General features: G+C 38.8%; 1 protein-coding gene across 1 annotated transcript in view; it reads right to left on the minus strand.

Annotated features, from left to right (window-relative positions):
* The window catches only part of LOC119423519 (disintegrin and metalloproteinase domain-containing protein 12), a 175,956-nt gene that overhangs the window by 113,867 nt on the left and 46,710 nt on the right, over positions 1-15,379 (minus strand). Inside the window, exon 4 of the mRNA XM_037690916.1 lies at positions 442-520. Within this exon, the coding sequence (XP_037546844.1) occupies positions 442-520 (79 nt within the window). The remainder of the gene's footprint in view (positions 1-441; positions 521-15,379) is intronic.

Below are 15,379 nucleotides of genomic sequence, written 5' to 3' on the forward strand. Positions count from 1 at the left end.
CCAAGTACAAAGCTCATAAATAAAATGAATATTTCAGTTAGTGTGAGTTCTGAAGTGCACTTAAATGTTCACTAATTCAAGATATTCGTGAGGACCTGCATAACAAATCATTTTTTGGGGATGGTTTTAAGCTTATCCATTATAAAAGACTTGAGATATTTCCTAAAACTGTGTCTATTCTCTGACCTCTGTCTGCCTTTAGTTCATCAAATATGAATCAACTTTCTGAAAATGGACCCACTCACCTACATGTTATGAGCAATTTCAGGTGGGTTAAAAGCGGACTCTGACTGCAATTTAATTTTTATTCACTTCTTCAGTCACCCTAATATTAGCACAAGGAAGCAGAGTATTTCCAAAAGGGTTTCCCAGAAATCCTACAGGCATAAGAGGTGCTTGGTTAGAACCCAAGTTTACACACTGAAAATAAAATAAACGTACCGTGACGTTGTGAGGACCTGTGACTGTAGTCCCATCTTCCAGGTAATGGGTTTCTGTATAGTTACTGGCAAACAGCCCCCTAAAAAGATAAATAAAGACAAGAAAAATAATTATAAGTAATCCTAGGGGATTTTTTAAAAAAAGTGGGGGATTAATCATCAGGTTTTAAGTCTTTCCACGACAGCTATGCCCGCGTGGAAGATAAACAGTCTGACACGATTTAACACTTAACCCTGTTTTAGGATCACATAAATTGATCTGAGCAGCTGTAGGCACGAAGAAAGAAAAAAAACTGCAGTGACATTTTCATTAAGACACTTTGGCAACATGTGCGCACACCATGACGAAGCATTCAATATCAATCAATAACTCATTCCATCATACAGCGAAACAGTAATTAGCTTAGAGGCTGTTGACAATAGCACGTAATGAGCTGATGGACCTAACGGTGAAGTAATCATTTTCAGTTACAGATGCGATTAAATAAATGGTGACTGAAATTTTATGGGGTTTTCAAAAAATATATATTCTGGTTCTTGTTATCCCTGAAGCAGAAACCCAAATAGAATAGGACTTCAGTGACCAAGTGAATAAATTAAATTAAATTAAATTAAGAAAAGCATCTTAGGAGGAGATACTCTATAATTACAGATTCAAAAAGACCCCTTTTCTTTTTAAAATTATTTTCAAACACTTTCTACTTACTGGCTTCAACTGCATGTATTCTTTTTTTTATATTGCTCTGTCCTCTATTGAGATTAAAACTTATGCAAATCAAAAAGGTGCATCAAAAAATTAATCTACCGTATTTTTCGGACTATAAGGCACACTTAAAATCCTTTAATTTTCTCAAAAATTGACAGTGAACCTTATAATCCGGTACACCTTATGCATTAATTCTGGTTGTGCTTACTGACCTTGAACCGATGTTATGTGGTACATGGCGCTCAAAAATCTGTCAAAATGAACTTGTTTTGCTTAATGCACATTATAATCCGGTGAACCTTATGTATGAAAACAGACCCATTCATTGATATTGCGCCTTATAATCTGGTGCGCCTTATAGTCCGAAAAATACGGTATTAGACCAATTGGTATGTACAGGGAATGTAAACAAACTCGGACCCAGCCCCAGCATAATGGGATCCATAACTACGTATATACTGTATGACTCTGCCAGTGGTAAGAAGAAGTGGATAAGGATAATGGATGGAAGGAGGGCTATTCATACAAATTAATTCCAATAACAGGTTCAAATCATTTAATTATTTTGGTTCTTTATTTTACCACTTTGTTTAGGTTAGAACTGGCAATAGCTGAATCTTTTTTCTGTATGCGTTTGGTTTTATTGAAAGTTAAAACCACATGTTCAAAATTAGGACACATTTTGCACCTATTGGTACTTTTTGACTAGTATACTTTTCCTCTGCTGTGGTTGTGTTATCAAGAAAATTACCTGAACAATCACCTAAGTCATGAACAATACATTAAACCCCTTCAGGCTTAGAAACGAGGTTTACAGTCTAACTCTGATTTTCATATTGCCACAAATATTGGCGTTTGAGAACAAAAATTTCAAATTTGAGACAACAGATTAGCATCATCAGCAACTATGAATACTTCAAAGATTATATTCAAGAAACTTGCAATGTCCCTCAATGTCTAAATAAATTTTACACATGCATATTTAGCAAAAGTTGGAGGCAGAAAATATGTTGAATGAGAAAAAGAACATCAGAAAATCATAGTAAGGAAAGTATTGGTGTGTAAGAAAATTATTTCCAATGAGGAGCAATATTAAAAATGGCTATTTCTCTTCCTATCAGATGGGTGGAATAGAAAGATTTGTTGACATGCAGTTACTTATATCACAGTGCAAAATGTCACAATAAAGTCTTCTCAATGAAAATTAGAACTGTTGAACAAAGATAAGCCAGAAGATTTAGAGCTAAAGTCCTCAAAAAATTGCAACCCATTTCTGATAATTTAGGTAGTGTGTGAGCCACTGACCGTTAAAGCAAACTTTTATCACTTATGAACCTGGAGGCTGAACAGGATTGGACCAGCATCATCATAAATCCTGCCCCTTCCACATAAACAAATTGGACAATACGCTTGGTAAAAATAAATAAATAAATATAGAAAAATAAAATAAAAAAACCTACCAGAAATCGTTTATAGGTGTGGACTCATTGATATTCGTAGTTCATATCTTGTGGAAGTATATTCAAATATTCATTTTTCCAACATGTTTAGTTGTATTTAATTCTTTCATACTTGAAGTCATATGCCACCACAATTATGTGCACGATAGCAGGTAGCACTTGAAGCCACAAATCCCAGGTGCAAACACTCTGATCCCAAAAACAGTTCCTCCAGGATGACAGAGTCCAGCCTTTCAGTCGCTTGCATCCCAAATTTGTAAGGAAGGCCTGGGCTTTAAGACAATCTAACATGCATGTTTTTGGACTGTGGGAAAAAGCTGGAGTACCCAGAGGAAACCCAGCTAACCACGAGGAAAACATGCAAACTCCACGCAGTTCTGACCCTTGAACCCAGGACCTTGTTGATTTTAGACAACACTGCTAACCACTACGCCGTCGAGCTGCCACAAGATCCATGCATCATGACCATTTGTGAGAGTTGGAACACAGCAAATTGAGGGCTTTGCATTTTGTTATTACTGTGGACGAAGCCCTGATTCACTGATCCATCTTCCTCTCCATCCTACCATCACTCGTGAACAAGACTCCCAGATATAAAAACTCTTCTGCTTGGGGCAGAGACTCACCCCCAACCTCGAGGAAGCATTACTTTTTCCCCATTAAAACCAAAACTCTCAATCACAAGTTAGACTAATACAACAACCCAGCAACAACAAACATTGTATAAGGCTTGTTTCACAATCCTGGTTCTTCAGGTCACACTGTCCTAAATGTTTTAGATGTGGTGTAATCCAACACCACTTGGTTAAAGGAATGAATAACCTCAACAGCTTATTGGCAGGTTCTACAAAAGCTTGATGATGATGCATTCATTTAAACCAGGTGTGTTGAAGTAGGGCAGTGTGTCCTGAGGACCACTGGTGGACATGGATATAAGGGCTGCTTGATGGATAATTTATCATGTAAGAAGACCATATAAACAATGAGTCATCATGTCAATGTGAATGTAAAGACACAAATCAAGATATGCCATTACAGCACTACAAGAGGTAACTGGGTTCTGTTCTTTTCTCTGATGGGGTGGAAGGACACCCAGCCAGAGAGGAACTGTGGATCAACAGCAAAAAGAAAACAACATATGATCCAAATGAAAAAGAAACTCTCTCCATGATTATATCATAAACATCTGTTTTTGAAGCCACTATTTTTGCAAGCAAACCGAGTCCTCAGTGTGACCATGTACTACATACAGCGAGCACATGTTCAATATTCAATTCTAGAAGATCTACAGATGGTTGGCTGGTTCAATGCCAGGGAACAAACCTCAGCAGACAGCTGGATTCTCTTACTGACCTCACCACTGACAACCCAGCTGGGAGTTTCAGCTGCAACAACCCAAGGAGAGGGGGGTTATTTTGTTTGGGAGCTGTCAGCATGAGACACAATGCTTCCCCACCCTCGAGTACTCTACAGAGCCAAAGACCTGGTAATAATCACTGCATCAAAGCAAGGCCAAAGAGTCGAGAGAGCCAAATAAAATGATGCATTTCTACAGACTTAATTAGGTCTACGTTCTCAACTGAACATACAAAACCCACATCTGCCCTTGATAGACAACCCGGTGCGGTGGATGTGATGTGTGCAACATTTCTGCTTCACTGCCTGTTTGTAAGAGGGTGAGTGTGACAAAACATAGATACCCATGTGTCATCCATATGTGTGTTTATCTGTAATGTTCTGCGAATTAGACTCGCTTTGTTAATGCCTCCTTAAATGGAAACTAGATCAATTTAGAGTCAGTCTCACTAAACCCTAACAACTATGATTGATTCCACAAATCTCTTTTTAGAAGCAAAAATAGTTTTTGACATTTAAAGTGTAGTTTTCCATCCATTATCTTTTACCCACTTCTTCCTTTTCGGGTCATGGGAGTCACTGGTGTCCATATCCAGCAGTCATTGTGTGAGCAGCGGGGGACACCCTGGACAGGTCACAAGTCCATTACAGGGACACATAGAGACAAACAACCATTCACTCTCTCATTCACACCTAGGGACAATTTAGAGTTACCAATCAGCCTAACATGCATGTCTTTTGTCTGTGGGAGGAAACTGGAGTACTCGAAGAACACCCACACATGCACAGAGAGAACATGCAAACTTCACCCAGAATGGCCCCCCGGCCGGGATTCTAACCAACGACTTTCTCACTGACAGGCGGCAGCTCTACCAACTGCGTGCCCGTAGTTTTACATGCATTTGTAATATTTAGGCAGACTCCTATTTTTTTTTGTTTTTGTTGTTATTTTAACTACCCTTCAAAACCAAATTTAGACCTAATATTTAATATATCAGACTAATTTGGGACAGCTAAGCAAGTTTCATATATTTAATGATACACATTATTTTACTTCAGCTAACAGAACTTATTGCTGCCTTAAGAACATTCATTTTTATACTTTCCTTTAACATGTTTTTATTTTATGGGTTTGGGCCTCAGGTGGAGGAGTTCAAGTATCTGGGTCTCATGTTCACAAGTGATGAATTGGCAGATTAGAGCCTTGAAAAGTATGAAAAGTAATCAGAATCAGAGTCAGAGATTCTTCATTGTCATTCACACCTCATGTGGTACATGTGGTAGAGCGAAATTATGTACACAGTGTCCCAGTTACATCCAACAATAAAATGTAAAAGAAAAACAATAACATCTAAGATATTAACTAAGAAAAACATCAACTAAATATACACTAAGCACTAATAGCATAAAAACATTACGTCGAACATCAGCACAAACATCAGTAATGAGGGTGTTGCTTCGGTTGGTCATGGTGAATAAAGAGTTAAGCTGAAAGGTAAAGCCCCTAATTTGGTTGTCTGTTTATGTTCCCAGCTAATTAGGATGCCTCCTGGACATCTCCCTTTGAAAGTTTTCCGGGTACATTTCACTGGGAAGACTTGAGGCAGAACCAGAATTCACTGGAGGCCTTGTGTCTTCTCTGGCCTGGGAACCCCTTGGGGTTCCCCAAGAGGAACTGGAGAGTGTCACTGTGGAAAAGGATGTCTGAGTTTCTCCTTGGACCATTTGCCTCTGCAACCTGATGATGGATAAGTAGTAGAAGATTGAGATGGAATTTTTCTTATTTGACGTTAATTTGTGGGGAAGTTATCAAACTCTCATTTGGTCAAGTACAACCTGATATGCCAAAAAAAAAGTTTTAAAATTTTAGCATTAAGAGTTACAGTAATCAAATCCCCATTTTTCTTACGCTATTGTTTGCAAGTAGATGAGAGAAGCAAACTAAAAAGGTGGTTTTTATACACATCAAAGTTAGTGTGGACAAGGTTCAAAGTTTACTAGCTATGTCTTACTGTTGCAGTCTAACCAAAACTGACTAGTCTACATGATAAAAAGAAAGACAAGTAAATAAATGCTCTTATCAATAACATCCTGATGCATGCTCAATAATCCAAGTAGAAAAAATCTAAAAAAGTTAAATCTGGCCCTCTGGACACACTGATGGCTGTTTACTATTCACAGACGGCTAATGTGTGCTAATGATCCATCGTTAGGCTGATGGTCCTTCTTGACCATGTGAGCAGCTGGTTTTGGTTGTCAGCAGCAAACTGGTTGATCCACTCTGAGAAGGTGCTATTTATAAGTCTGAGCTGAATACAGCACCTCAGACTGAGGAAGTCTTTCGGATGAAAGACGAAACATTTCTACATTTTTTTGTTGTTTTGCTTTGTTTTTTTGAATGTCCAGAGGACCAGATTTAACTTTTTTTAGATCTTATCAATAACGTTCTTATCTTATCTTGTTTTTCAAAAAGCTGTAATTAGGATTTTAAATATACCATCACTGAAAGTGTGATGAGAGTAAACAATAATGTCTCCCAAGAAGTAGGAAAACAAACCAAAAAAACACGAATGAAATTTGCTATAATGAGTCATCAACGTCCAGAAATACTATAGTGAAAAATTTTGCCTCAGTTCCGCCCAGCTGACAAAGTTTTTGGGTGCATTTCATCCATGCCGAGCAACGAACCAACAGCCTTCTACATTATGTGCCTAATGCCACCAGCCGCCTGCCCCACATGGTCTCAGCAGCTTAGTGTTTGTTAATCAGTGGGAAGTTAATGATGCACAGGGAGAGGTGGGGTCACGCCCCTCCATTTAAAATGCATTACCCAGAAGATGAGCCTCCAGCAGGGCTCAGCGTGATTGACAGGGGGTTGGCATTGGTGGAGAGATTTTCCCAATTAATATGACAGAAACGGTCTCAAAGGGATGGCAGCCTGACATCGAAGCAAGAACAAAAACTTCATGTGACACAACCGGGGGTAAATATGTTTGCACTACTTTGCACCAAAACCAGATTTTTTTATTTTACATTTCTGCACGTCAAGCCACTGTACATATTTACAGTTGTGTTTTTTATCGCTGTCCAAAAAAACATATTTTCGAAAAAATATATACAAGAAGAGTACTTTGATTTGTCTATGTCTGGATATGACAATGCAAACAGAAAAGCAACAAAGTCAAATAAAACTGATCTTGAATGCCAGCAACTAAATGTCACTTGTGTTGTTTTTGTATTATTTTTGTTTTGCACAGAGAAATGTTATATACTCGCATAAAAAAAGGCGGTGGCTAACCATTTAATGACTTTCATGTTTATATATATATAAAATAATCCATCCATGATGAGGTGCCATCCAGGTTCTACTCCAAGCTCCCCTTGGATGATGGAGCTCCTCATCTTATTTCTAAGGCTGAACCCAGCCACCCTATGAAGGAAGCCCATTTTGACTGCTTGTATCCAGGATCTTGTGCTTTTCATCACAATCCAAACTTCATACCATAGATGAGGGTTTGAACATAGATAGACCAGCAAATTGAGAGATTTGCCTTTCGATTCAACTCTTTCTTCACCATGACTGACAGAAGCAATGCTCTCATTACTGGGGATGAGGCCCCAATCTGTCAATCCATCTCCCGCTCCATCTTACCATAATCACTCCATCATACCATTATCACTCATAAACAAGATGCCCAAATACTTCAACTCTTCCACCTGAGGTAAAGTCTCTCCCATGACCCGGAGGGGGCATTCCACTCGTTCCCGGTCGAGAACGATGGTCTCAGACTTGAGAGGAACTGACTCATTCATTCAACTCTCATGGCCCGGCCCTTCGCTCCAATTTTAGAACCCAGTGTGGCCCACGAGTCAAAAAATTTGCCCACCCCTGTTCTAACAGCTTTCTACCAATATGCTGGACACGCTCTGGACATGCTCGTGAAGAGAGGCAGATTTTGAGAAGTGTTTTATTTTTTAAATTATTGTTCATTATTGTCATAGTTTTTGACATAGACATGTTTCCTGTCAGACAAGAGCTTTTTTCTGAACATGTTCAAAATTCAACTGACAAAAATGTGCACTTGAGTGATTTTCTCAAGGAGTGTAAGAACTTCCATAAACGTTACGAGACATTTTGGAGATACCCTCGCCAATGTTGATCGCCAACTAGCAGTAGCAGCCGGTGAGATACTACCTTTTGAGAAAACACAAGGAGCTTGGTCATTTCAAGTTCAAGTTCAAGTATCTTTATTGTCATTCGCATCACATTTGGTACATGAGGTGGAACGAAATTGTGTACTCAGGGTCCCAGTTACACCCAAATATAGCAAAAATATAAAGTATAAAAATAAGCAGTATGTAAAGATCTAAGATATATGCTAAACGAAAATGAAACGATACGATAAAAAAGCTAAGGTAATATAATATAAACACAAATAATGTAAAATAATATGGTATATTAAGCAGCAGCCTGAACATGAGTCTGTAGTGAATAGATGGGTACGAATGAATACAGCAGCATGAGATAGTCATCAGCATGAGATCAGCAGCATGGATAATCAGCAGCACAGATAATTCATATATCACCAATTAAAGTGGCATTACAGTGATTTTACTTTTATTCCTTACTGTGATTATCCTGGTTAGGGATTTATGAGTCTAATAGCTTCAGGGTAGAAGCTGTTCCTCAGTCTAGTGGTTCTACTCTTAATGCTCCGCAACCTTCTGTCTGAGGGGAGCGGGGCAAAAAGTGTGTGTGCTGGGTGAGTGGGGTCCTTCATGATGCAGGTGGCCCTCTTCTTGCATCTGGAGGTGTAGATGTCTGTGATGGTGTGGAGGCTGACACTAACGACATTTGGAGCAGCTCAGAGTAGAGCCATTTCTCCTCCACATTCAAAGTACTCAGGTGAAGTGGTTCAGGTACATGATCAGGATGCCTCCTGGTTACTTATTATTAGATTATTTCCAGGCAGATCCTTTGGGAGTTAAGACCTTGTGCAGAAATCACAAGATGGGTTTTACTTCTCTTTTGGCCTAGTAAATTTACAAGATTCCAGCAAAAGCACTAAAGAAAGTCACAGGTGAGAGGCATGTCTGGGTTTCCCATCTGGTTGTTGCCTTTGTGACCCAATGTTGGATGAGTGAATAAAAATGGAAAGATGCATAACTCTGTTTCGATTATACTAGAAATGTTTTTTTACAGATTCTAATTATGTTGTGCCGCTAACCAAATGTCAAGCGTGAACACATGAAACAAGAGCTGGAATAAAGTCATGAACTGTAGAATGCCTTTACTTTTTTTATTTTTTTAACATTGAATTGAGTTCACTCTGCTTGAGGGACTTTTAATCAAACCTTGGAAGAACATCAAATGCTAAACAGGGATGTAATTAAAGTCCAAGAGGAGATAGACAAGCTATTTTCTAAAAAAAAAAAAAAAAAAGAGGAATTCCTAAAAAATACTGCTACCAAGTGGCTTGAAGACAGACTCAAATTTAGAGAAAAAGGTAGGGCAACTGCCGCAGGCTAAACAGAACACAAGTGAAAGTTACAATTTATGTCCAGTGCGACAATGGGACAATCTTTTTTTATTTTTTATGTTTTATATATATATATATATATATAACTGAGCTTAGAAAAACATACAAAAACCTACTATTTTACGCACTTAAAAAAAATTTAGTGCTGAAAATCTTTTTTTTACTTTTTGCTGTGACCATTACTGCCTAATGGAAGTGCAATTTGGATCAATGTGCAACGCTTTAAGTGCTACGTGTTGTCATTATTGCATGCAATGGCGAAATTAGATCTCCGCAATTAACCCATTGCACCTGAGATACACCCAGGTGGAGCAGTGGGCAGCTATGTGAACACCTGGGGAGCAATTAGGGATTACTGGTAGGTGTCTTGCTCAGGGACACCACGACATGTGGGTATGGCTGGGAATCGAACCTGGTTTTGGGTCCTGAGTCAGCTGCCCTACCTTTACCCCATCTCAGCCCCTACTTTTGCACTTTATGTCTCATTAAACTCAGACATCCTCAAAAAAAATACTTATGAACAAATATCAAAGTTAAGTATGACGAACGAAAAGCAAATAAAAATTGTATTAAAGAGCATTTGTTGTACAAATCAATCTCTGAATTTCAATTGGTCATGTACATTGCATTTAAGCTGAAGGACTTGTGAGGAAATATGGTTCCAATAATGTTTTTTCACTTTCATGTGGCGAGTGGCAAAAACCCAGCTTCACTTGGAAAACGCCAAAGAGAAAAATGGGATTGTGTGCATGAGAACTCCCTCTTTGAGCCAAAAAAGACCTGGTTTGAGTGTTAGAAACTTAGCTTTTTTCCAGTAAGGGAAGAGGGCCAGTCTTGCTGGCTGTGATCTGTCTGACATTAGGCAGCGTCGGAGGCCGGTGCCAAGTAGAGCGGAGAAGCAAAATTCCCCCTGCTTACCCTGAGCTCAATGCAACTCCCAGCCTACATGAAGCATGTCATGAACAGAACCACTAGAGCATACCAGGCAATGACTCTTTCAGTAGGAGGGTGGAGAATGGGGGGAAGCAACTAGCATGCAGCACAGGAGCAGCTCTCCAGCAGAAACACAGCAAGTCAAAATGTGTTTTTTGTCCCGTGTCAAAAAGTCAATAGCCCTAAAAATGAAAGCTTCTCGAATTTCATTTACCCTGCTGTGCCCTTATCCCCATTTCAACTCATCATAACAGTCTCATTATGATTCTTTACACCTGTGCGGCATCTCAGGTGGATAATTGGCCAACAAGATGGTCAAGCAGAATAGCCATTAGCAGCGGTGGCACGCAATTACTGCAGTGACTGTCACCTAGAGATTGATGTGGTTAAGCCCAAGCATGCCCTGTGAAATCAATAAAATGTCATCTCTGAGCAATGTCTGTGTGATGGATTACCCCACAGGATCTCAATTACAGAGACAGGAATGATGAATACTAGCCTAACAATGGCTAGGATAACTGGAATAAGGGTGGAAATGCAACACTAATCTTTGATTAAGTGTGAAAATAAAGACGCAAACTGTTCAGGACATATAAATCAGTCGGTTAAAACAAACTAAATAAAATATAGGTTTCAATTTCAATGCAAAATATACCATCAGAGAGATTGCTGCTCAGTATTTTTTTTTAATGCATATTTGGGCTGTCTTTGACAAATGTGATCAATGGATGGACATGCATGTTTTTTTGTTGTTGTTTTGGTGTAATTATCAGTGTCACTTTAAGATTATTTATAAAAGGATTAATTTTTTTAGTATTTGAGAAATATATTCCAATTAAGAAGGCTGGTGCCAAATCATGAACTGAAGATGGATATTCATGCTGTAATTTCCTCTCATTTAGATTATTGCAATTCACTTTTTACCCATTTAACAACAACAACAACAACAAAAAAAGCCCTTGATCGTCTTCAGCTGGTCCAACATGCTGCTAGACTCTTAACTAAAACAAACAATAACTTCTCAGAAAGTCTCAATTTTTGATTTTGTATTTAAAATATTGGTGTTGACTTTCAGGGCTTTTCAAGTACAACCTTCTGAGTATATTTGTGAATTGTTTTAAGCCTTAAATTAATTTGACTTACTTTGCTTACAACTGATTAACTTTTAGAGTAAATCCAATTCAAAATGGCCAAACAAAAAATGACAAACAGTAATTTTTACAAATATTAGACTAAAATCTGGTTTCGTAGTAGTGGAAAGTCATCCCTAAAACAGTCAGAGCACTAACAGATCACATAAAATCTTTGTTTAAAACTTTGCTATGCAAGGCAGCAGGTGATATATCCATCCATCCATCCATCCCTCAACTAGCTCCTCTCGATGTGGAGGAGCAGCGGTTCAACTCCAAGTCTCTCCCGGATCACTAAACTTCTCACCCTATCTCTAAGGGAGAGTCCAGCTATCCTGCAAAGGAAACTCATTTTGAACTCCTGTATCAGCGATTTTGTTCTTTCGGTCACTACCCAGAGTTTGTGGCCATAGGTGACGGCAGTGGCAATTTTAGCCTATTTTTGGGGGTGCTCAAGCACCCCTAAATTTGAACTCAACAACCCTAAAAATTTAAGAAACCATCATTAAGATATTGTAAGGAAACTATGTTCTCAAACCTTAAATTCACCAAAATATTGAATAAATTTGAAATAAATATGGAATAAATGATGACAGTCTTAAACGGGCCAGTTCACTCTATGACTCTTTTTTTACATGAGTCTTAAACTCAACGCCACCTGTCAATCATTCCAGTTGGCTCGTCAGCAACGTCCAACTCAGTTTATTCCAAAGTGAAAGGCCCCTTACTTGCAGGTGCTGGGGAGGGGGTTAGGATGCGTGAGAGAAGCGGAGCGCTACATCTGTAGCATCTTAGCTTGTGCATCTGTATTGTGCACCACACTACAGTTGCCAACTGTTGTTGACCGAGGGTGGAGCGGTGGGGTGTTAGGATTTGTGAGAGCAGCGAAGCATGCTCTATTCACACAAGGAGAGCTGTTGGTCAGGCTACTTTTTGTTGCTCTCTTAAAAAAAAGTTACTGAAACAAGTGTTTATAAGTAAACGTAGATGATTAACAACCCATTAAAATACACCAGAATGCAGGAAATGGCATCTACTTTACTCAAAATTTTCTGGGGGAGGCCCCCCCAGCGGTGTGTCCCCCCCCCCCCACACACACACACATTACAAATGTTTCTGACACCAATGGCCACCATGATGTTCAAGCCAAGAGCCATTGTTAACAATAGGGGCTAAGCCCTAAAGAGCAGATTTTAGAAATAAAAAATAAATTTCACGCTCTTGAGATGAACATTTGTTGAGATATTTGCATGTGCAGGAAGTGACGGTAAAGGGGAACCCCTGCACGTAGGGACGCTTCTGATGTTTTCTTTCAATTTTGTGAGACACAATCAGAGAATTTGTCATTATAGCCACTTTTACCTATTACATGATACAACGGCATGTCTTACTGCTACTACTACTACTCTGCTACCATCTAGTGGCTGACAATGGTACTGTTCAAATAATTTTCAGTCAGAATTAATGAAAATGGTCATATCTCAGCCAAAAAATTGGTTTATAAATATGGGAAAAACATCCATAAATATGTTGCTTTGACCTTAAATCGCAGGGCATGCAAATTCTGCAAAAACCCGTGACTTATAGGCTGAAAAATACGGTATGTGTGAGCATTTCTTTTTGCTAGCTTTACACTGATATGCTCTGGTTTGTGTTTAGAAAGCAACCATCTGTACTTAATTTTGTTTATCTGAACTTCATAGGAAAGAAGAAAATAAAAAGAAAATGCATGTATTCTGTAAAATCTGCATCACAGAAATTATATAACGGTACGTACTTTGTAAATACAATTAATATAAAGAACCACCAGTAAGCTGTGTTCACCCCAGCTTTACACCTACTGCTTTAGGAATCACATCCAAACAAGGAAATCAGCTGTGAACTGGGGAGGCAAAGCCAAGTCCAACTTTCTACACTAACTAAGGAAAAAGAATTATAAAATGTGATGAACTTTATGCTGCTATAACTGCTGTTATTCATGAATGAAAATGTACTTTTGTGTCAACTTCACGAGTTAACAGAGTATCAAAGATGTCTTGTAATCAAATTAAATCATTAGGAAAGTAAAGACTTCTCCAACACAGACAATAGTCATCAGATGTAGTGTATGTTCTAAAGTTTCTTGAGATCCGTTTGTAGGGACTAAAAGCATCAGATAATTCTAGTCTTAACGTGTCCAACTTTAAAATGCTCCAACTCTTTTTGGTGTTGTTCATAAGTCATTTCTGGAAAGTCCAAAGAAACCACGTTTTTAATCACATCTGTGTCACATGGGGGAGTCTCAATGGGAACATGGGAAGACTTTATCTCTTAAAACACAGCACGTCATCTTGTTTTAGTGTGAAACAACATATATAACTATTCAAACCAATGGGAACAATAAAACCCCACAATGAACTATTTATTAAAACAAGAGTTTTGCCAATGCCCCCCACCACCACCACCATTGCTGAGGGATTTAAATAGTGATTATTTTTTAGTTTCTGAAAAGAGTGTTTGTCTGGACTGGAAGTGAACAGGGAATGTAATTGAATCGTAATTTTTTGGTGCAGGATTTTCAAGGTAGGTTTTTTGTTTCCTTCTCTGAGCCAGCGCAGCGTGACGGATCCTGGTGAGTGAAGGGAACAATTTTACCCACCACCAAGAGCAATGGTGGAGCAAGGAGGTGGCCAATTGTGGCCTTGACCACCACAGAATAATCTTTGGCAATCCCAATCTTGCTTTTGAAGTTATCCAGCTCACAAAGTTTATATTTAAATATGGTGGCAGCCATCTTGGATTTGGACATGGCAATGCAATTTTCAATAGGGACCTTTCTTATGCTTTGATGCAGCTAGTCACAAAAATGAAAGTTGGTAACTCACTTGCTTTTCATGTTATCCAGCTCACAAGACAGACTTATGGATGAACGGAGAGTATTTCCAATTCTCCTCTTTACTCCGTGAACGGGGACAAAAACTTATACTGACATGTTTGATTTAATCCATACATATTGGTGTCACTACAACTTGTCTCAAAAAAACAAGTAGATTAAAAGTAAAGGTTTTGAGTTGTAGGAGTTGCCTTTACATTGAATTTCAGAGGTTTTGTTTATCTCTGTTTTTAGTCAACGTCAAGCCACATCTGGCTCTCTTTTGTTCACATTTTCCTCAGTATCTGTCACTCAAAGTCAGACATGCCCACATTAAAACGTATCCATGACAACAGTCAGCCTTGATATTACATTCACCCGCACACTAATTAGTCACAACCATGCAAGCCTGCCTCATTTCTTCACCAACGACATAAATAGTCAGTTTGTTGCTCGTCGTATCGCTGATCTCTGAGCGGCAGGAGAAACTAATCTCGTGAAAAATTAAAAGCAGCTGATCTGCACTGTGTGAACTGTGTGTGCACTTCAGGTCAAACTAAATACATACAGCTCTTCTGATACTGACGATTGTAATTAACGTAGGGATAACCGTCAAACATAAGAGGAAAACCTGACAATCTTTGCATTTTGTTCAAGTTTTTCCTTCTTCCTCTGAGGAATTGTCCAGTGACATTGTTATGTGAAACTAATTAGGTGCCAAAGCAGCATTCTCTGCAAACACCTTTTATTGATGTGAATTACTTCAGGGGAGATCCTTCATCCTTTTTTTTTTTCTCGTCCTATCTGCCCCCAAGGCTTGTGTTCTTCTGTGACGAAGAACTTGTCTCAGATCTGGCTCTTCGTCTCTCCCTGGACGAGCTGTATGTGTGTCATTATGTAGGAGAGACAGAAAGAGAAAGTGTTCCTGGTTGTGCCTGCTGCATGTGCTGGTAGCGCTCTGTG

This window comes from Nematolebias whitei, chromosome 17, assembly GCF_014905685.2.
Source record: "Nematolebias whitei isolate Nwh7 chromosome 17, NemWhi1, whole genome shotgun sequence".
Taxonomy (NCBI): domain Eukaryota; kingdom Metazoa; phylum Chordata; class Actinopteri; order Cyprinodontiformes; family Rivulidae; genus Nematolebias; species Nematolebias whitei.